Consider the following 21,230-nt stretch of genomic DNA (forward strand, 5'->3'; position numbering starts at 1 on the left):
GAATTTTGTTTCCTATACTACATAATAGTTAAGAAGTTCGTTAAACTTGCAAAGTTTGGTATTTTGGAAAAATTTTGTGTGCTATACTACTAAATAGTCACTAATTTCATTAAGCTGGTAAAGTTTGGTATTTTGGAAGATTTTCGTGTGGTATACTATATTAAAGTCACGAAATTTGTCAGACTTGCATATATTGGTATTTTGGGAAATTTTTGTTTGCTATACTACATAATAGTCACGAAGTTTGGTAAACTTGCAAAATTTGTTTTTTTTGTTGAAATATTTCGTGTGCTATACTACATAAAAGTCACGACATTTCGTTAAACTTGCAAAGGTTGGTATTTTGGCAGATCTTCGTGTGCAATACTACATAAAAGTCAAGAAGTTTGTTAAACTTACATACATTGGTATTTATGAATATTTTCGGTTGCTATACGTCATAAAAGCCTTGAAGTTCGTTAAAATTGCAAAATTTGGTCCTTTTGAAGATTTTCGTTTGCTATACTACATTAATGTCACGAAGTTCGTCAAACTTACAAACTTTGATATTTTGGAAGATTTTGGTGTGCTAGACTACATAACATACAAAAAGTTCGTTAAACTTGAATACATTGGTATTTTACAACTTTGTCGTGTGTTATACTACATAGAAGTTATTTAAAGTTAAAAAATATGGTCTTTTTGAATATTTTCATGTGCTATACTACATAAAATTCACGAAATTCGTTAAACTTGCAATCTTTGGTATATATGAACATTTTTGTGTGCTATACTACACACAAGTCACGAAGTTCATTAAACATGCATACATTGGTATTTGGGAAGATTTTCGTTTGCTATACTTCATAATAGTCACGAAGTTCCTTAACATGCTAAATTTGGTTTTTTTTGATGATTTTCGTGTGCTATACTACATAAAAGTAAAGCAGTTCGGTAAACTTCCAAAGTTTATTATATTGAAAGATTTTTGTGTGCTTATACCTCATAAAAGTTACAAAATTTGATAAACTGACAAAGTTTGGTATTTATGAATATTTTCGTGTGCTATACAACATAAAAGTTATGATATTCATTAAACTTGCAAAATTTGGTCCTTTTGAAGGTTTTTGTGTGCTATACTACGTAAAAGTCACTAATTTATTTAAACTTGTAAAGTTTGGTGTTTTGGAAGATTTTCGTGTGCTATAGTATATAAAAGTCAGGAAATTTGTCACACTTGCATACATTGATATTTTGGGAAACTTTTCTTTGTTATACTACATAATAGTCACGAAGTTCGTTAAACTTGCAAAATTTGTTTTTCTTTGTTGAAGATTTTCGTGTGCCATACTACATAAATATCAAGAAATTCGCTAAACTTGCCAAGGTTGGAATTTTGACAGATTTTAGTGTGCTATACTACATAAAAGTCACGATGTTTGCTAAACTTACATACATTGGTATTTATTTATATTTTCGGGTGCTATACAGCATAAAAGTCACGAAGTTTATTAAAATTGCAATATTTGGTCCTTTTGAAGATTTTCGTGTGCTATACTACATTAAAGTCATGAAGTTCGTTAAACTTGCAAACTTTGGTATTTTGGAATATTTTCGTGTGCTATACTACATAACAAACAGAAAGTACGTTAAACTGGAATACATTGGTATTTTGGAAGATTCTCGTGTGTTATAATACATAAAAGTCACGAGGTTATTTAAACTTAAAAGACATGGCCTTTTTAAATATTTTCATGTGTTATACTACATAAAAGTCACAAAATTCGTTAAACTTGAAAAAATTTGTGTTTATGAACATTTTCGTGTGCTATACTTAGTACAAGTCACGAAGTTCGTTAAACTTGCATACATTGGTATTTTGGAAGAAATTTGTTTGCTATACTACATAATAGTTAAGAAGTTCGTTAAACTTGCAAAGTTTGGTATTTTGGAAAGATTTTGTGTGCTATACTACTAAATAGTCACTAATTTCATTAAGCTGGTAAAGTTTGGTATTTTGGAAGATTTTCGTGTGGTATACTATATTAAAGTCACGAAATTTGTCAGACTTGCATACATTGGTATTTTGGGAAATTTTTGTTTGCTATACTACATAATAGTCACGAAGTTCGTTAAACTTGCAAAATTTGTTTTTCTTTGTTGAAGATTTTCGTGTGCCATACTACATAAATATCAAGAAATTCGCTAAACTTGCCAAGGTTGGAATTTTGACAGATTTTAGTGTGATATACTACATAAAAGTCACGATGTTTGCTAAACATACATACATTGGTTTTTATTTATATTTTCGGGTGATATACGGCATAAAAGTCACGAAGTATATTAAAATTGCAATATTTGGTCCTTTTGAAGATTTCTGTGTGCTATACTACATTAAAGTCATGAAGTTCGTTAAACTTGCAAACTTTGGTATTTTGGAATATTTTCGTGTGCTATACTACATAACAAACAGAAAGTACGTTAAACTTGAATACATTGGTATTTTGGAAGATTCTCGTGTGTTATACTACATAAAAGTCACGAGGTTATTTAAACTTAAAAGACATGGCCTTTTTAAATATTTTCATGTGTTATACTACATAAAAGTCACAAAATTCATTAAACTTGAAATTTTTTGTATTTATGAACATTTTCGTGTGCTATACTTAGTACAAGTCACTAAGTTCGTTAAACTTGCATACATTGGTATTTTGGAAGAATTTTGTTTCCTATACTACATAATAGTTAAGAAGTTCGTTAAACTTGCAAAGTTTGGTATTTTGGAAAAATTTTGTGTGCTATACTACTAAATAGTCACTAATTTCATTAAGCTGGTAAAGTTTGGTATTTTGGAAGATTTTCGTGTGGTATACTATATTAAAGTCACGAAATTTGTCAGACTTGCATATATTGGTATTTTGGGAAATTTTTGTTTGCTATACTACATAATAGTCACGAAGTTTGGTAAACTTGCAAAATTTGTTTTTTTTGTTGAAATATTTCGTGTGCTATACTACATAAAAGTCACGACATTTCGTTAAACTTGCAAAGGTTGGTATTTTGGCAGATCTTCGTGTGCAATACTACATAAAAGTCAAGAAGTTTGTTAAACTTACATACATTGGTATTTATGAATATTTTCGGTTGCTATACGTCATAAAAGCCTTGAAGTTCGTTAAAATTGCAAAATTTGGTCCTTTTGAAGATTTTCGTTTGCTATACTACATTAATGTCACGAAGTTCGTCAAACTTACAAACTTTGATATTTTGGAAGATTTTGGTGTGCTAGACTACATAACATACAAAAAGTTCGTTAAACTTGAATACATTGGTATTTTACAACTTTGTCGTGTGTTATACTACATAGAAGTTATTTAAAGTTAAAAAATATGGTCTTTTTGAATATTTTCATGTGCTATACTACATAAAATTCACGAAATTCGTTAAACTTGCAATCTTTGGTATATATGAACATTTTTGTGTGCTATACTACACACAAGTCACGAAGTTCATTAAACATGCATACATTGGTATTTGGGAAGATTTTCGTTTGCTATACTTCATAATAGTCACGAAGTTCCTTAACATGCTAAATTTGGTTTTTTTGATGATTTTCGTGTGCTATACTACATAAAAGTAAAGCAGTTCGGTAAACTTCCAAAGTTTATTATATTGAAAGATTTTTGTGTGCTTATACCTCATAAAAGTTACAAAATTTGATAAACTGACAAAGTTTGGTATTTATGAATATTTTCGTGTGCTATACAACATAAAAGTTATGATATTCATTAAACTTGCAAAATTTGGTCCTTTTGAAGGTTTTTGTGTGCTATACTACGTAAAAGTCACTAATTTATTTAAACTTGTAAAGTTTGGTGTTTTGGAAGATTTTCGTGTGCTATAGTATATAAAAGTCAGGAAATTTGTCACACTTGCATACATTGATATTTTGGGAAACTTTTCTTTGTTATACTACATAATAGTCACGAAGTTCGTTAAACTTGCAAAATTTGTTTTTCTTTGTTGAAGATTTTCGTGTGCCATACTACATAAATATCAAGAAATTCGCTAAACTTGCCAAGGTTGGAATTTTGACAGATTTTAGTGTGCTATACTACATAAAAGTCACGATGTTTGCTAAACTTACATACATTGGTATTTATTTATATTTTCGGGTGCTATACAGCATAAAAGTCACGAAGTTTATTAAAATTGCAATATTTGGTCCTTTTGAAGATTTTCGTGTGCTATACTACATTAAAGTCATGAAGTTCGTTAAACTTGCAAACTTTGGTATTTTGGAATATTTTCGTGTGCTATACTACATAACAAACAGAAAGTACGTTAAACTGGAATACATTGGTATTTTGGAAGATTCTCGTGTGTTATAATACATAAAAGTCACGAGGTTATTTAAACTTAAAAGACATGGCCTTTTTAAATATTTTCATGTGTTATACTACATAAAAGTCACAAAATTCGTTAAACTTGAAAAAATTTGTGTTTATGAACATTTTCGTGTGCTATACTTAGTACAAGTCACGAAGTTCGTTAAACTTGCATACATTGGTATTTTGGAAGAAATTTGTTTGCTATACTACATAATAGTTAAGAAGTTCGTTAAACTTGCAAAGTTTGGTATTTTGGAAAAATTTTGTGTGCTATACTACTAAATAGTCACTAATTTCATTAAGCTGGTAAAGTTTGGTATTTTGGAAGATTTTCGTGTGGTATACTATATTAAAGTCACGAAATTTGTCAGACTTGCATACATTGGTATTTTGGGAAATTTTTGTTTGCTATACAACATAATAGTCACGAAGTTCGTTAAACTTGCAAAATTTGTTTTTCTTTGTTGAAGATTTTCGTGTGCCATACTACATAAATATCAAGAAATTCGCTAAACTTGCCAAGGTTGGAATTTTGACAGATTTTAGTGTGCTATACTACATAAAAGTCACGATGTTTGCTAAACTTACATACATTGGTATTTATTTATATTTTCGGGTGCTATACGGCATAAAAGTCACGAAGTTTATTAAAATTGCAATATTTGGTCCTTTTGAAGATTTTCGTGTGCTATACTACATTAAAGTCATGAAGTTCGTTAAACTTGCAAACTTTGGTATTTTGGAATATTTTCGTGTGCTATACTACATAACAAACAAAAAGTACGTTAAACTTGAATACATTGGTATTTTGGAAGATTCTCGTGTGTTATAATACATAAAAGTCACGAGGTAATTTAAACTTAAAAGACATGGCCTTTTTAAATATTTTCATGTGTTATACTACATAAAAGTCACAAAATTCGTTAAACTTGAAAAATTTTGTATTTCTGAACATTTTCGTGTGCTATACTTAGTACAAGTCACGAAGTTCGTTAAACTTGCATACATTGGTATTTTGGAAGAATTTTGTTTGCTATACTACATAATAGTTAAGAAGTTCGTTAAACTTGCAAAGTTTGGTATTTTGGAAAAATTTTGTGTGCTATACTACTAAATAGTCACTAATTTCATTAAGCTGGTAAAGTTTGGTATTTTGGAAGATTTTCGTGTGGTATACTATATTAAAGTCACGAAATTTGTCAGACTTGCATACATTGGTATTTTGGGAAATTTTTGTTTGCTATACTACATAATAGTCACGAAGTTCGTTAAACTTGCAAAATTTGTTTTTCTTTGTTGAAGATTTTCGTGTGCCATACTACATAAATATCAAGAAATTCGCTAAACTTGCCAAGGTTGGAATTTTGACAGATTTTAGTGTGATATACTACATAAAAGTCACGATGTTTGCTAAACATACATACATTGGTTTTTATTTATATTTTCGGGTGATATACGGCATAAAAGTCACGAAGTATATTAAAATTGCAATATTTGGTCCTTTTGAAGATTTCTGTGTGCTATACTACATTAAAGTCATGAAGTTCGTTAAACTTGCAAACTTTGGTATTTTGGAATATTTTCGTGTGCTATACTACATAACAAACAGAAAGTACGTTAAACTTGAATACATTGGTATTTTGGAAGATTCTCGTGTGTTATACTACATAAAAGTCACGAGGTTATTTAAATTTAAAAGACATGGCCTTTTTAAATATTTTCATGTGTTATACTACATAAAAGTCACAAAATTCATTAAACTTGAAAATTTTTGTATTTATGAACATTTTCGTGTGCTATACTTAGTACAAGTCACTAAGTTCGTTAAACTTGCATACATTGGTATTTTGGAAGAATTTTGTTTCCTATACTACATAATAGTTAAGAAGTTCGTTAAACTTGCAAAGTTTGGTATTTTGGAAAAATTTTGTGTGCTATACTACTAAATAGTCACTAATTTCATTAAGCTGGTAAAGTTTGGTATTTTGGAAGATTTTCGTGTGGTATACTATATTAAAGTCACGAAATTTGTCAGACTTGCATATATTGGTATTTTGGGAAATTTTTGTTTGCTATACTACATAATAGTCACGAAGTTTGGTAAACTTGCAAAATTTGTTTTTTTTGTTGAAATATTTCGTGTGCTATACTACATAAAAGTCACGGCATTTCGTTAAACTTGCAAAGGTTGGTATTTTGGCAGATCTTCGTGTGCAATACTACATAAAAGTCAAGAAGTTTGTTAAACTTACATACATTGGTATTTATGAATATTTTCGGTTGCTATACGTCATAAAAGCCTTGAAGTTCGTTAAAATTGCAAAATTTGGTCCTTTTGAAGATTTTCGTTTGCTATACTACATTAATGTCACGAAGTTCGTCAAACTTACAAACTTTGATATTTTGGAAGATTTTGGTGTGCTAGACTACATAACATACAAAAAGTTCGTTAAACTTGAATACATTGGTATTTTACAACTTTGTCGTGTGTTATACTACATAGAAGTTATTTAAAGTTAAAAAATATGGTCTTTTTGAATATTTTCATGTGCTATACTACATAAAATTCACGAAATTCGTTAAACTTGCAATCTTTGGTATATATGAACATTTTTGTGTGCTATACTACACACAAGTCACGAAGTTCATTAAACATGCATACATTGGTATTTGGGAAGATTTTCGTTTGCTATACTTCATAATAGTCACGAAGTTCCTTAACATGCTAAATTTGGTTTTTTTGATGATTTTCGTGTGCTATACTACATAAAAGTAAAGTAGTTCGGTAAACTTCCAAAGTTTATTATATTGAAAGATTTTTGTGTGCTTATACCTCATAAAAGTTACAAAATTTGATAAACTGACAAAGTTTGGTATTTATGAATATTTTCGTGTGCTATACAACATAAAAGTTATGATATTCATTAAACTTGCAAAATTTGGTCCTTTTGAAGGTTTTTGTGTGCTATACTACGTAAAAGTCACTAATTTCGTTAAACTTGTAAAGTTTGGTGTTTTGGAAGATTTTCATGTGCTATAGTATATAAAAGTCAGGAAATTTGTCACACTTGCATACATTGATATTTTGGGAAACTTTTCTTTGTTATACTACATAATAGTCACGAAGTTCGTTAAACTTGCAAAATTTGTTTTTCTTTGTTGAAGATTTTCGTGTGCCATACTACATAAATATCAAGAAATTCGCTAAACTTGCCAAGGTTGGAATTTTGACAGATTTTAGTGTGCTATACTACATAAAAGTCACGATGTTTGCTAAACTTACATACATTGGTATTTATTTATATTTTCGGGTGCTATACAGCATAAAAGTCACGAAGTTTATTAAAATTGCAATATTTGGTCCTTTTGAAGATTTTCGTGTGCTATACTACATTAAAGTCATGAAGTTCGTTAAACTTGCAAACTTTGGTATTTTGGAATATTTTCGTGTGCTATACTACATAACAAACAGAAAGTACGTTAAACTGGAATACATTGGTATTTTGGAAGATTCTCGTGTGTTATAATACATAAAAGTCACGAGGTTATTTAAACTTAAAAGACATGGCCTTTTTAAATATTTTCATGTGTTATACTACATAAAAGTCACAAAATTCGTTAAACTTGAAAAAATTTGTATTTATGAACATTTTTCGTGTGCTATACTTAGTACAAGTCACGAAGTTCGTTAAACTTGCATACATTGGTATTTTGGAAGAATTTTGTTTGCTATACTACATAATAGTTAAGAAGTTCGTTAAACTTGCAAAGTTTGGTATTTTGGAAAGATTTTGTGTGCTATACTACTAAATAGTCACTAATTTCATTAAGCTGGTAAAGTTTTGTATTTTGGAAGATTTTCGTGTGGTATACTATATTAAAGTCACGAAATTTGTCAGACTTGCATACATTGGTATTTTGGGAAATTTTTGTTTGCTATACTACATAATAGTCACGAAGTTCGTTAAACTTGCAAAATTTGTTTTTCTTTGTTGAAGATTTTCGTGTGCCATACTACATAAATATCAAGAAATTCGCTAAACTTGCCAAGGTTGGAATTTTGACAGATTTTAGTGTGATATACTACATAAAAGTCACGATGTTTGCTAAACATACATACATTGGTTTTTATTTATATTTTCGGGTGATATACGGCATAAAAGTCACGAAGTTTATTAAAATTGCAATATTTGGTCCTTTTGAAGATTTCTGTGTGCTATACTACATTAAAGTCATGAAGTTCGTTAAACTTGCAAACTTTGGTATTTTGGAATATTTTTGTGTGCTATACTACATAACAAACAGAAAGTACGTTAAACTTGAATACATTGGTATTTTGGAAGATTCTCGTGTGTTATACTACATAAAAGTCACGAGGTTATTTAAACTTAAAAGACATGGCCTTTTTAAATATTTTCATGTGTTATACTACATAAAAGTCACAAAATTCATTAAACTTGAAATTTTTTGTATTTATGAACATTTTCGTGTGCTATACTTAGTACAAGTCACTAAGTTCGTTAAACTTGCATACATTGGTATTTTGGAAGAATTTTGTTTCCTATACTACATAATAGTTAAGAAGTTCGTTAAACTTGCAAAGTTTGGTATTTTGGAAAAATTTTGTGTGCTATACTACTAAATAGTCACTAATTTCATTAAGCTGTTAAAGTTTGGTATTTTGGAAGATTTTCGTGTGGTATACTATATTAAAGTCACGAAATTTGTCAGACTTGCATATATTGGTATTTTGGGAAATTTTTGTTTGCTATACTACATAATAGTCACGAAGTTTGGTAAGCTTGCAAAATTTGTTTTTTTTGTTGAAATATTTCGTGTGCTATACTACATAAAAGTCACGGCATTTCGTTAAACTTGCAAAGGTTGGTATTTTGGCAGATCTTCATGTGCAATACTACATAAAAGTCAAGAAGTTTGTTAAACTTACATACATTGGTATTTATGAATATTTTCGGTTGCTATACGTCATAAAAGCCTTGAAGTTCGTTAAAATTGCAAAATTTGGTCCTTTTGAAGATTTTCGTTTGCTATACTACATTAATGTCACGAAGTTCGTCAAACTTACAAACTTTGATATTTTGGAAGATTTTGGTGTGCTAGACTACATAACATACAAAAAGTTCGTTAAACTTGAATACATTGGTATTTTACAACTTTGTCGTGTGTTATACTACATAGAAGTTATTTAAAGTTAAAAAACATGGTCTTTTTGAATATTTTCATGTGCTATACTACATAAAATTCACGAAATTCGTTAAACTTGCAATCTTTGGTATATATGAACATTTTTGTGTGCTATACTACACACAAGTCACGAAGTTCATTAAACATGCATACATTGGTATTTGGGAAGATTTTCGTTTGCTATACTTCCACTACTAGAAAACTTCATTTTAGCTTTGGATTTAGCCTCGGCCACCGACACCGAGGCTAAGTAGCCTCGGTAAAGCCCAAGCTACCCAGAAGCTAAAAAGGTATTTCATAGTTGCATTTGAAATTTATTTTTATTTAATTCATTAGACACGGCCGAAGCGAGGCTAGTTATTTTCTAATTTTTGAATTAATTTTTTTTATATATTTGTCAAGGCTTAACCGAGGCTAACTTTTAATAATTTATATATTTAATCTAATAGATACGGTTGTTGTCGAGGCTAGTTATTTTCTAATTTTTGAATTAATTTTTTTTATATATTTGTCAAGGCTTAACCGAGGCTAACTTTTAATAATTTATATATTTAATCTAATAGATACGGTTGTTGTCGAGGCTAAGTAATAATTATTATTGTCATTATTATGTAGACACGGTTCACCAAGGCTAACTATTAATTTATAAGTAAGTAGACACCTTGCTGAGAATTTACAAAAATTAAAATACTGTGCCCATAAGGTTTCGATCCCAGGACATCTTGAATTGGAATTAACATTTTAACCATTTCATCTATCAAAGTTAGTTTATCACTAAGTTCAGTGATTTGATTTATTCATTCTTTGGTTCTAATAATACCCAAAATTCATTTTCCCTCTCTTCTCTTTTTCATTTCCCTCTTCGTTTTCCCACTTCTTTTTTTCATTCTCTTACTTTTTCGTAAAAACCCTAAAACCAGCCCAGATATCAATAACCTGAAATCAAACAAAAAATCAAAATCCTAAAATCCTAATTGATTCTCCTAATTTTCATCTCTTCGTACGATAGTTGAACCAACTGGAATGGGGTGAACCAACTGGAAGATCATCCATTATATTTGATTAAAGTTCATCAGGTATTTTTTTCCCCTTTCCCTCTACCTCTTCCCTCTGCTTTTCATCTCTAATTTTCTTTCATCTCTTAAGAAACAAAAAACCCTAAGCATCGTCGGATGAATCATCGGGTTCAACGAGCAAAACCCTAAGCATCGTCGAAGGAATTAACTTCTCCAATTTATCACTATTGCTATGCACTTCTTCTTCGTGTACAGTAGTGTATGCTTCTTAGCTCCATAATTTTAATGGTTTCAATTTACTAACTGCAGTGACTTCTGGTTTTTCTCGCTTCTCAACATAGCACACTTTAATACAAATTGAATCTTTATTAAGAGTCTTTCTGCCATTTGTGATTTATAAAAATCATTTCTGAAAATAAAATGAAAGAATCACTTTTTTTAAAGCCCACACAAACTAGCCCTTAGTTGGAAGAATTTCTTACAAATTGATTTTTCTGTCACTCTATTCTATTTAATAGAGATTGTTTAGTATAACACCTTATCTCTTAGTTCTTGTTGGACACTTTCATTTTAATTATATCACTAACACATACGCGTCTCTAAGTAATTTGTTTGATCTGATTGCTTTCTGGTTTAAAATATGTATGCCATCTGTTACTATTATTTCCTTTTTTTTCCTTTGGTTGCATAACTTGAGATAGACACATTGACGTGTAAGTTCTGATTCTGAATATTTCCAGCTTGGACATCATTCACTCATTCAAGCATAAGTTGACTTGTACATTGACCTTTGGTTCTGCTTCTTAATTCAAAATTTGAAACCAGGTAATCTCTCTCTCTCTCTCTCTCTCTCTCTCTCTCTCTCTCTCTCTCTCTCTCTCTCTCTCTCTCATATTATTCCGCCATAATGGTAAATATAGGTTGATATTCGGTGTTTTCTGCCACAATATGTTATAATGGCGCCGCGAAGCGGTCGGTATGGTGGGATATCCACCGTCGAGAATAGTGGTTTGTAGAAGTAATTAAAATACTAATGTGTAGAAGTCAATATAAATATAATATATGTATTTTTAACCTTTCAATGAAGTATATGTTTTATAGTTAACATTTTGATCTTGTGCTTTGAGATTATCTAACAGATTGAAACTATGTTGAATGTTAAAAGTATGGAAAAGAGAGTTGAATTATAATATACACATAGGTTTGTTTGATCAGGTTTAGAAGAATATAGTTCTAACAAGGGCTTGTTACACTTGGGCAAGTCACCTATCTATAAAATCCCAGTGATGAATAAAATGTAATTTGGGTATTATTTCTCAGTGATAACAGCAAGTGTTTAAAATGACCAGTGACAGCTATTCATTAACTACTACTGACCTTGAATATTTCTTATTGTTTAATTAATTAACTAATTATTCAAATTAGGAAACTACTATGCTCTTTAGTTCAATACTTGAATAATAACCAACTTGTGTCTATGATGTTTGACGAAGAGGAAGAATTAGAGAGCTTGTTGACAATTTCAATATGAGTTTGTGAGTTAAGAAAATCCCAAGAACATATTGTGTGAAGCTTCATAATGTGACTTGGAAACACAGACACGACTCCAGGTTGTTGAAAATCCATGTTTGTAGTTATGTATTAAAGCATTCTAATTCTGAATAATTCAAAAAATTTCACATAATCTATCAATAATTAATCACATTTCACAATACTAATTGCCAACTGATCATTATATATATGCACTTACTTTCTTAATACAGTGTTTAAAATATGAGCATGATCTTTGCGAAGTGTTCCATTAGTTGAAGATGCAACTCCCATATACACAATATCAAGAAATTTCTGCTAAGAAACTATCACAAATTTTCCTTTTTCAATATCGCCTGATCAAATGAAGTTTCTAATCTATTTCTCTACCTCTTTTCAAGTGTAAATTTGAAAGTTATAAATGAGTCACACTTCTAACCAACTTGTTTGCATTTTATTTTGTCAGCAAAGTCTTGTAAATAACTGACTTTGAGTTAACCTTTGAAATGAAAAGCTATAGGTAAATAAAAGGAGTGGTGCCAATAGATAAGCTTAAAATTTCAAGAATTAACTATTTCCTTCTACATGGAATGGAACCAGTTTGGACTAAAAATACTAATATTTCTTTACATAATTCTCTAGATGCAATAAATTTTAACTCAGTGGAAAGAGATTATTTTTTAATTCATTGGTCGATGAATGTATAATGAATGTAAGCTTAATATAAATTAGATACATTGCTTGATAATGAATGCTTAGGTAAAGTTTGGTTAACTTATGAAATAAACAAACAGTAGATGTATGTTGGTTGATGCAGGAATGGGTTACATGCAATGATATATATATATATATATATATATATATATATATATATATATATATATATATATATATATATATATATATATATATATATATAACCAAAACTGACATATTAACCAAAAGGAAAATAACATTTGAAAATTCTTAATGACATTGAAACTTAGCTTGTTTGTTGGTCTCTTTACTTTCCATGACAGTGGCACAATATTTTGTAATAGAAATTTAATTAAAACATAAACATAATAGGAAAAAAGAATTGCATTGTTTGTACTGTTCCACTTCCTTTTTAAATAATGCCATTATAGTTTTGGGACCAACAATGTATTAGTATTTATTTTGAGTATAGTTAAGTTCAAAAATTGGAACACGAAACATACTAGTTCCTCTAAAATTGAATTTGAAGGCAAGTTCTTCAACTCAAGTACATCAAACAAACTACACTTAATGGTTGGAACGCTCCACTACACTTAATGGTTGGAAGTTGGAGCGTCTAATGTTACATGCACCCAAACTGACTTATTCACATTGTTTTCAACATATAATATAAGACATGTGAACTAGTTTGTGGTCCGACGTGATTTATTCACCCTTTGGGTACATCATTGTGTTTATCGTTTTGGTTAAATTATCTTGTTATCCTTGATTAAATGCACTAACTTAGAAAATTAAATGCATCATCTCTTACAATAGGATACATGAGAAAATAATTCTTTGGTTTTCTTTACTTTGAATTAAACTGAACTGTCGTACCAGTTCGGTGAACCGGTTCAGTCCTAACAAGATATATTTTAATGTTTAGTGACTCACATGTTAATTGTTTTCCATATAGAAAATGGATCGTACTTGGATGTATAATAGAGCATATTCTGATAGACACGGATTGAAAGAAGAGTTTGTTCGTGGGGTTAAAAATTTTGTGAAGAGGGCTTTAAAACAATCCATTTGTAAATCAGAGGGAGGGATAAGGTGTCCATGCATAAATTGCAAGTGTGGCAAGATAAGTACAGCAACTAATGTAAGACTACACCTGTATCGAGATGGATTTCAACCAAACTATTGGATTTGGACTCAACATGGAGAAGTGGAGGTCAATATTGATACAGGGGATGGTTTAAATAGTGGTGAGCATGTGCGTCATGCTGACCAGTTTGAGGCAATGGATCAGATGGTGTATGATGCTTTTAGGCCTCATGGAGGTTTCTCTCACGCGAATGATAACATGCAACAAGAGGAATTTTCGGAGGATGAGTTTCCCAATGAAGAAGCTAAACAGTTTTATGAAAAGTTGATATCTTTCAACAAACCCATTTATGAGGGTGCTACCCAGTCTATGTTATCAATATCTACTCAACTTCTTGAAATTAGGTCTAACTGGCATGTTCCACAAAAAGGTTTAGATTTTGTTGCCCAAATGCTTAAAAGTGTATGTCCAGTTCAAAAATGTTTGCCTGAGAACTATTACCAAGCATCACAGTTGGTGTCTAAGTTAGGGCTAAAGGTTAAGAAGATTGATTGTTGTAAGAATGGTTGTATGTTATACTACAAGGATGATAGCAAGTTGTCTGGGTGCAAATTTTGTAATGCTCCTAGGTTCATTCCTCGCAGGACTGGCATGGGAACGTACACAGATGTCCCGGTGAAGAGGATGTTTTATTTCCCAATCATTCCTAGATTACAAAGACTATATGCATCAACTGAGTCAGCAACTGAAATGAGATGGCATCACATAAACAAAAATAGTTCAAACGTCCTTCGCCATCCGTCTGATGGAAAAGCGTGGAAACATTTTGATGATGTACATCCTGACTTTGCTAGAGAACCCAGAAATGTAAGATTAGGTCTGTGTTCAGATGGATTTACTCCTTACATTCAAGCATCGGCTTCTCCATACTCATGTTGGCCAATAGTAGTTACTCCATACAATCTCCCCCCTGAAATGTGCATGACCAAACCATACTTGTTTCTAACTTGTCTCATACCCGGACCTCACAACCCTAAATTGAAGATAGATGTCTACTTGCAACCATTGATTGATGATCTATGTCAATTATGGTCCAATGGAGTTTTGACATATGATATATCCACAAAACAAAACTTCATCATGAAAGCCTGTTTGATGTGGACAATTAATGATTTTCCGGCCTATGGTATGTTATCTGGGTGGGGAACACAAGGTAAGCTGGCATGCCCTCATTGTATGGAACACACAGATGCTTTTACCTTGAAAAAAGGCCATAAGAATTCTTGGTTTGACTGTCATCGTCGTTTCTTGCCAACTAATCACTCTTTCAGAAGGAGTAAAAGAAGTTTCATAAAAAATAGGGTTGTGAAAGATGACCCACCTCCTATTTCCACAGGGCAAGATATATGGGCGGTAATAAGTAGTTTTCCAAAAGTGACTGAAATTGGATGGGAAGCAAAATGGAAAGAGTTCGAAGGGTATGGAGTTGATCATAATTGGAAAAAGCGAAGTATTTTTTGGGATCTCCCATATTGGAAGGATAACTTGTTAAGGCACAACCTTGATGTGATGCACATAGAAAAAAATGTATTCGATAATATATTTAACACTGTCATGAATGTTAAGGACAAAACAAAGGATAACGAAAAGGCAAGGGAAGATTTGGCTGAATTATGCTTTCGTGGGGACTTGGAGCTCCAACCCTTAGCTAATGGAAAGAGGGGTAAACCAAAGGCAAGCTACACTCTGACCAAACCTGAAGTTAAGTTGGTTTGTAAATGGTTGAAGGAATTGAGAACTCCAGATGGTTATGCTTCAAACCTCTCTAGGTGTGCCAATGTCGAAAAGGGTACGGTGCATGGGATGAAGAGCCATGATTGTCATGTTTTCATGGAGTGCTTACTCCCAATTGCATTTCGCTCGTTGCCGGATTCGGTTTGGAAACCATTAACCGAGCTAAGTCGATTCTTCAAAGATCTTTGTTGCAATACGTTAAGGATGGATGACTTAGTTAAATTGGATGAGAATATTTCAGTTATCATATGCAAGTTAGAAAGGATTTTTCCACCGGGGTTCTTTGACTCAATGGAGCATCTTCCGATCCATCTTGCTAAAGAAGCGATGCTAGGTGGTCCAGTACAATACCGGTGGATGTATCCATTCGAAAGGTAATTGTTGTGGTTGCTTTTTTTTAGTGATTACTTGTTTATCATAACCTAATAGATGTGGGATGATTGAATGTGTAGATTTATGGGAGTCTCAAAGAGGGCAGTGACAAATAAGGCTAGAGTTGAAGGTTCCATATGCACCGACTATATACATCGTGAGACAAATTACTTTTGTTCTCATTATTTCAACTCATTTGGTTTGTTGCCAACTACAAATATTAGTAACAATCCTCGTTCAGACCATGATGACATCCTACCTACAATGTCCCTCCTAAACAGTGGTGGTCGACCAAGTGGGAAGTCTGGAAAACATTATCTATCAGATAAGGAATGGAAGTCTTCACATGTACATGTCTTGATAAATTGTGATGAGGTCAAACCATATCTTGAGTAAGTTTGTGTCATAATACATCAATCATGATCTTGTTGCATATCATGATAAATATTTACTCATGAATCGTGTGGTTGATTGCAGCATTTTCTTGGAGAGCCACTCTATAAATATAGAAGATTCATCTGGACGAATACATACAGAGTTTCCCATATGGTTTAAGAAATATGTAAATGAGAAGACTAATGGAGTAACCAACAAAGACATAATTGCCTTATCTGAATGTCCTTCATCATTGGCAATATCTTGGAACATGTACTTTGTCAATGGGTATAAGTTTCATACCGAAGAATGGAGCAAAGGTAAAAAAACGGTCAATTATGGTGTGCACGTGAAAGGTCTCGCTGAAGGAGGAAAGGATGATTTCTATGGCATAATCAAACATATCTATGAACTAGATTATTTTGGTTTGAAGGAGAAGATTCCACTTTTTTATTGTGAATGGTTTGACCCAACAAAGAATACAGGCACAAAGGTTCATCCACAATATAAAATTGTTGATATTAAGATGGATAAGCGTTATCGTCTTTATGACCCTTTCATCCTTGCGCAAAATGCAAGACAAGTGTATTATGTCCCATATCCAGAAATGTGTAGAGACATGCGTGGATGGTGTGCGGCAATCACCACAAAACCAAGGGGTCATGTGATGATTGATAACATAGAGGATGAAGTGCCTTATCAGTCTGATGGGATGTTACCTGTTCTACCCACTATTGAAATTGAATCAATATCTTGTTTGCGTGACGACTCACAAGTAGATGTGTTTGAAGAGATTTTTGATACGTAGTGAAGCAAAGACAGGATATTGATTTAAGATACATTACTGTGTTATGGCTTATTATATGTATTTTGTATTTCAATATCCATGTTGTAATTAAGTTTCACTATTGTGGTTCAGTATAACTCTTTGCTAAGTTTAAGTATAATGATTTCTTAAGATGTAGTTTTTCAATATCACTAGAGTGCTTGTGTATGAAGAGGAATGATACAGAGTAGGCATGAATTATTAAAGCTTGTATTTTTAATGTTTTTGTGGCCAAGTGTCTATGAATTATTTTAATCTTGATTTGTTTTATGTTTCATATAAGATACCAATAAAAGGATTAGGTTATGTTGTGAAAAATATTATTGAATCTCTAAAATTTATTTAATGTTAGTGAATTTTAAAATGCATTTTATAGTTGTCTCTTTAATTTTATTATATTTTTGTCTAATTGTTTTGTATTTTATGACAATAGATGACTAACAGAAGTGGAGGCGAGAGAGGAAATGCAAATCCAAAAAAAGGAAAATCTAAGTGCTTAGCACCAGGAAAGCTTATTGGTCATCGGAATAGCATGTTTCACAAGAAATCTGCATTTGTTCAGTCATCACCGACTACTACAGCACTGACTCCACCAACAGCTCAAAATCCATCGATGGCTCCGACTCCATTGTCCGCTCCGAATCCCTCGTCCGCTCCAACTCCATTGCTAGTGCGGGCTGCACCAGTGCCGCAGACTGTAACAATTCCACGGGCTGCACCGGTGCCGCGGACTGCACCAATTTCGCGGGCTGCACCGGTGCCGCGGACTGCACCAGTTTCGCGGGCTGCACCAGTGCCGCGGACTGCACCGGTGCCGCGGACTGCACCGATTCCACAGGCTGCACCGCTGGCACAGGCTACATCATTATCTGCACCTACTCATTCCTCTAGCTCTGAGGTATTTAGGTTTATGCCTACTCCTGGTTTAAACATTCAAAATATGGATGGCCCTTCAACTCATGCCTCGCGTGAGATTCCGATGGAGGAAAATGAAGAGGAAATTGAGGAGGAGGACGAGGACGAGGATGAGGATGAGGTGGTCATGGGTGAAGAAAATGTCCCCCCTCATTTGATAACAAGAGATGATAATGGGAAGGTTATTATACAACTTCGTGGTACCGGGTAAGTTTAAAATAAATGTTTCAAGTTATATCTGCGTACTTTCTCCTTTTTCTCTAATGGCAGATTATTTAGTCATTGGTTTCAAGTCCTAACACATTGTCAGTAGTTTAATTTAGTCCCTTTGCCAAACCAATATCAATGTGAGTTACAACACTAGTCATTGGTAAACTGACCATACATGATAAACTAAGATGTTGTAATGTAAAATAAACATATGATATTTTCTCAAATTCTAACAGGTTTATACATGTGGTATTCATGAGCAGAAACTCAAAACTAGAGCTTCAACATTATATCATATGACATCATTGGTTTCATTCAATATTGCAGGCTTGTTCCAGGCAAAGAAGTAGCTAATGCCATTACTTATGCGATACACAAACAGTTTTATAAGGGTTTCTATAATTGGACTGTAGTTGACGATGATGTTAGAGAAAAATGGTTTGCTCTTTTTGCGGTAAGTATTTGTTGAGTTTTGACTCTTAAGGTAGTCTATAGTTTTAGCTCTTTAGTGATATGGTGCATTAGAATTTTTTGTTATGTTTTAACTGGATGCAAGAGTTATGAAGACATATGGCATTGATAAATTGAGTGTTAACTCTTTCATGAGAATTCTTAATAAAATAGCTTTGTTTCAGTAAGATACTTTGCAAAGGAATGAGTTCTCACAAATTCCTTTGTTGCTGGATTTTACAAGGCAGCACCTGACCATTTCAAAATATTGTTTTCGATCATGTTTAATACATTTTTACTTCTGTAACCCTCACTTATGTATGCTTGATGTGAATTTAATATATATAATGAATCAAAATGTGATAGTGTATTACACTTATGGGAGAGGTTTTGTCAATTACAGGCCCTAGAATATTGTTTACCTTTTGCCCAACAAGGAATAATAGGCTTGCATTTAAACAGCAGATTATAATGATAATATTAGATTATAATGATAGTATTTTTGTTGTTTTCATAATTATTAGTTTCATAGTTCATATGGTTCCTACCTAAAGTGGCACAATCACGTGGTTGCTCTATAGTTACACAAGTCTAAGTCTAAAGAAGATAGTAAATGTTAATTATACTATTTTAATTATTTTCAGGACAAGGTTTCATGGGATCCTCGATATCATATGTTAGTCAAGAAAGCCTTTTATTCAAAGGCAGCCGTTCGACTAAGTGACATAATGAAGAAGTTAAGGTCGAAAGGGATCTGTCCTCCATGGATTGGTGGGGATGCTTGGAATGAGCTTCAAACTTATTGGAAGGGTGACGTGTTCCTGAAAGTTTCCTCCCAAAACAAGGTCAATCGAAATTCAGCAAGAGGAGGAGCAGTCCACACCTCAGGCCGTAAGGCTCATGTTGATGTAGCGCTTGAGCTTGTAAGTAATAAAGTAGATTTGTTTTAATCTTTAATTATTTATATTGTCAAATTTACTCAAATTTATATCTGTAGACCCACAAGCTTCAAAGGGATGTGCGCCCTGATGAGTTGTTTTTGAAGACCCATAAGAGGAAAAATGGCGAATGGGTTGATCATCGTGCTGAGTCTACATACGTAAGTTTTCGTTCATTGTGAACTCAATCTCAATGGGTGTAATTACCAAGATATCATAGATTTTTTATAAGATCCAAGATATCATAGCTTGTTCCTATAAAATTAATGTTATTTATTGAAATATTTTTTCCCATATTGAGAGCTCTTTAATGTGAATTTATTTCCAATGAGTAGTCAATCTCAATATGTTGTCTCTACCATTATATATAGACACAATACAACATACTGCATGTTTATTTGGTATATACCAAAACTGACACGGTACCATTTCTATTTATTTCCAAATGACTCCATGTTTACAAATTTAGTTGGTATACTTTACTCTTTATTTAGTATAGTGGTTGCTATATAATGGCTTATATGAACCTATATTTAGAAATGACTCCTTTTTCTGTTTTACAGACCACATTTAAAGAAAAGGCTGGAGATGATGTCGAGAGGTTAGATGGAGGGACCGTTTTTAAGTTATGGACAGATTCTGCTGGGGGTCGTAGTCGTGGCCGGGTCTATGGTACGGGAGATTTAGCTATCAATCTGAAGCATGGATCCACATCCTTTATCCAACAACCTCAAAATTCCTATGGATCTATGTTTGGGACATCCTTTGAATTAGAGAGAGCAGCTAGAATTAGAGCTGAACAATTGGCCGCGGCTACAACAGCTCAACTCCAAGAGGCTACCGAAGCTATTCGAGCGTCAAATGAGATTGCTCGGAAGGCAACAGAACAATATCAAGCGTCTAATGAGTTTGTTAAGAAGATGGAGTCTGAAATGAATGCTTTGAAGGCATTTATAATGCAAAATCTTGCTACTTCAAATGGTCAATCTGCCAGTGCTGTCATTCGACCATCAAATCCTCACTATGATGATGATTTAGATGACCAATCATTAAGTGAACATTGATCATGTCGTCTTAGTAAAAGTAGTCTCGGATGTATATTTTTTTGGACATGATCTTCAATGTATTCCGAGTTTTTGGGCCTGTTTTTTGTTGTAGCTATGACTACTTTTTTGTTGTTGTTTCAACCTATGTAATATTTGGATAATTGTTACTTCAAATGTGCTATGTTAAAGCTTTATGTCTTTTAGCTTCTGAATTTTATGTGTCATTTGCTTATAATCTATATTTTGTTGCATGTGCTTTTATTCTTTGGTTGTTTTTTTAAGGGAAAAGATATGACATGGTTTGTGATCTTGATAAAATTGATTTAAGGATACACATGATCTTCATGAAATTGATTGAAGAAGACAGCACATGACATGATTTTGAAGGAGAAGACATTAC

The 21,230-nt window shown here is 32.3% G+C and overlaps 3 protein-coding genes across 3 annotated transcripts; all 3 read left to right on the forward strand.

Annotated features, from left to right (window-relative positions):
• The first annotated feature begins 10,434 nt into the window (after positions 1 to 10,434).
• Positions 10,435 to 21,004, forward strand: LOC131595062 (uncharacterized). Its single transcript, XM_058867294.1, has 7 exons — positions 10,435 to 10,651; positions 11,332 to 11,416; positions 17,705 to 18,393; positions 18,724 to 18,850; positions 19,491 to 19,769; positions 19,844 to 19,945; positions 20,348 to 21,004. The coding sequence occupies exons 3-7, from the start codon at positions 17,705 to 17,707 to the stop codon at positions 20,846 to 20,848; spliced, it is 1,698 nt and encodes a 565-aa protein (XP_058723277.1). The 5' UTR covers positions 10,435 to 10,651; positions 11,332 to 11,416; the 3' UTR covers positions 20,849 to 21,004.
• On the forward strand, positions 13,776 to 14,850 carry LOC131597693 (uncharacterized). Its single transcript, XM_058870371.1, has 2 exons — positions 13,776 to 14,771; positions 14,818 to 14,850. The coding sequence occupies exons 1-2, from the start codon at positions 13,776 to 13,778 to the stop codon at positions 14,848 to 14,850; spliced, it is 1,029 nt and encodes a 342-aa protein (XP_058726354.1).
• Positions 14,928 to 17,294, forward strand: LOC131595061 (uncharacterized). Its single transcript, XM_058867293.1, has 3 exons — positions 14,928 to 16,072; positions 16,151 to 16,462; positions 16,548 to 17,294. The coding sequence occupies exons 1-3, from the start codon at positions 15,045 to 15,047 to the stop codon at positions 17,251 to 17,253; spliced, it is 2,046 nt and encodes a 681-aa protein (XP_058723276.1). The 5' UTR covers positions 14,928 to 15,044; the 3' UTR covers positions 17,254 to 17,294.
• Positions 21,005 to 21,230: the final 226 nt, after the last annotated feature.

The sequence above is a fragment of the Vicia villosa genome, linkage group LG4 (genome assembly GCF_029867415.1).
Source record: "Vicia villosa cultivar HV-30 ecotype Madison, WI linkage group LG4, Vvil1.0, whole genome shotgun sequence".
NCBI lineage: Eukaryota > Viridiplantae > Streptophyta > Magnoliopsida > Fabales > Fabaceae > Vicia > Vicia villosa.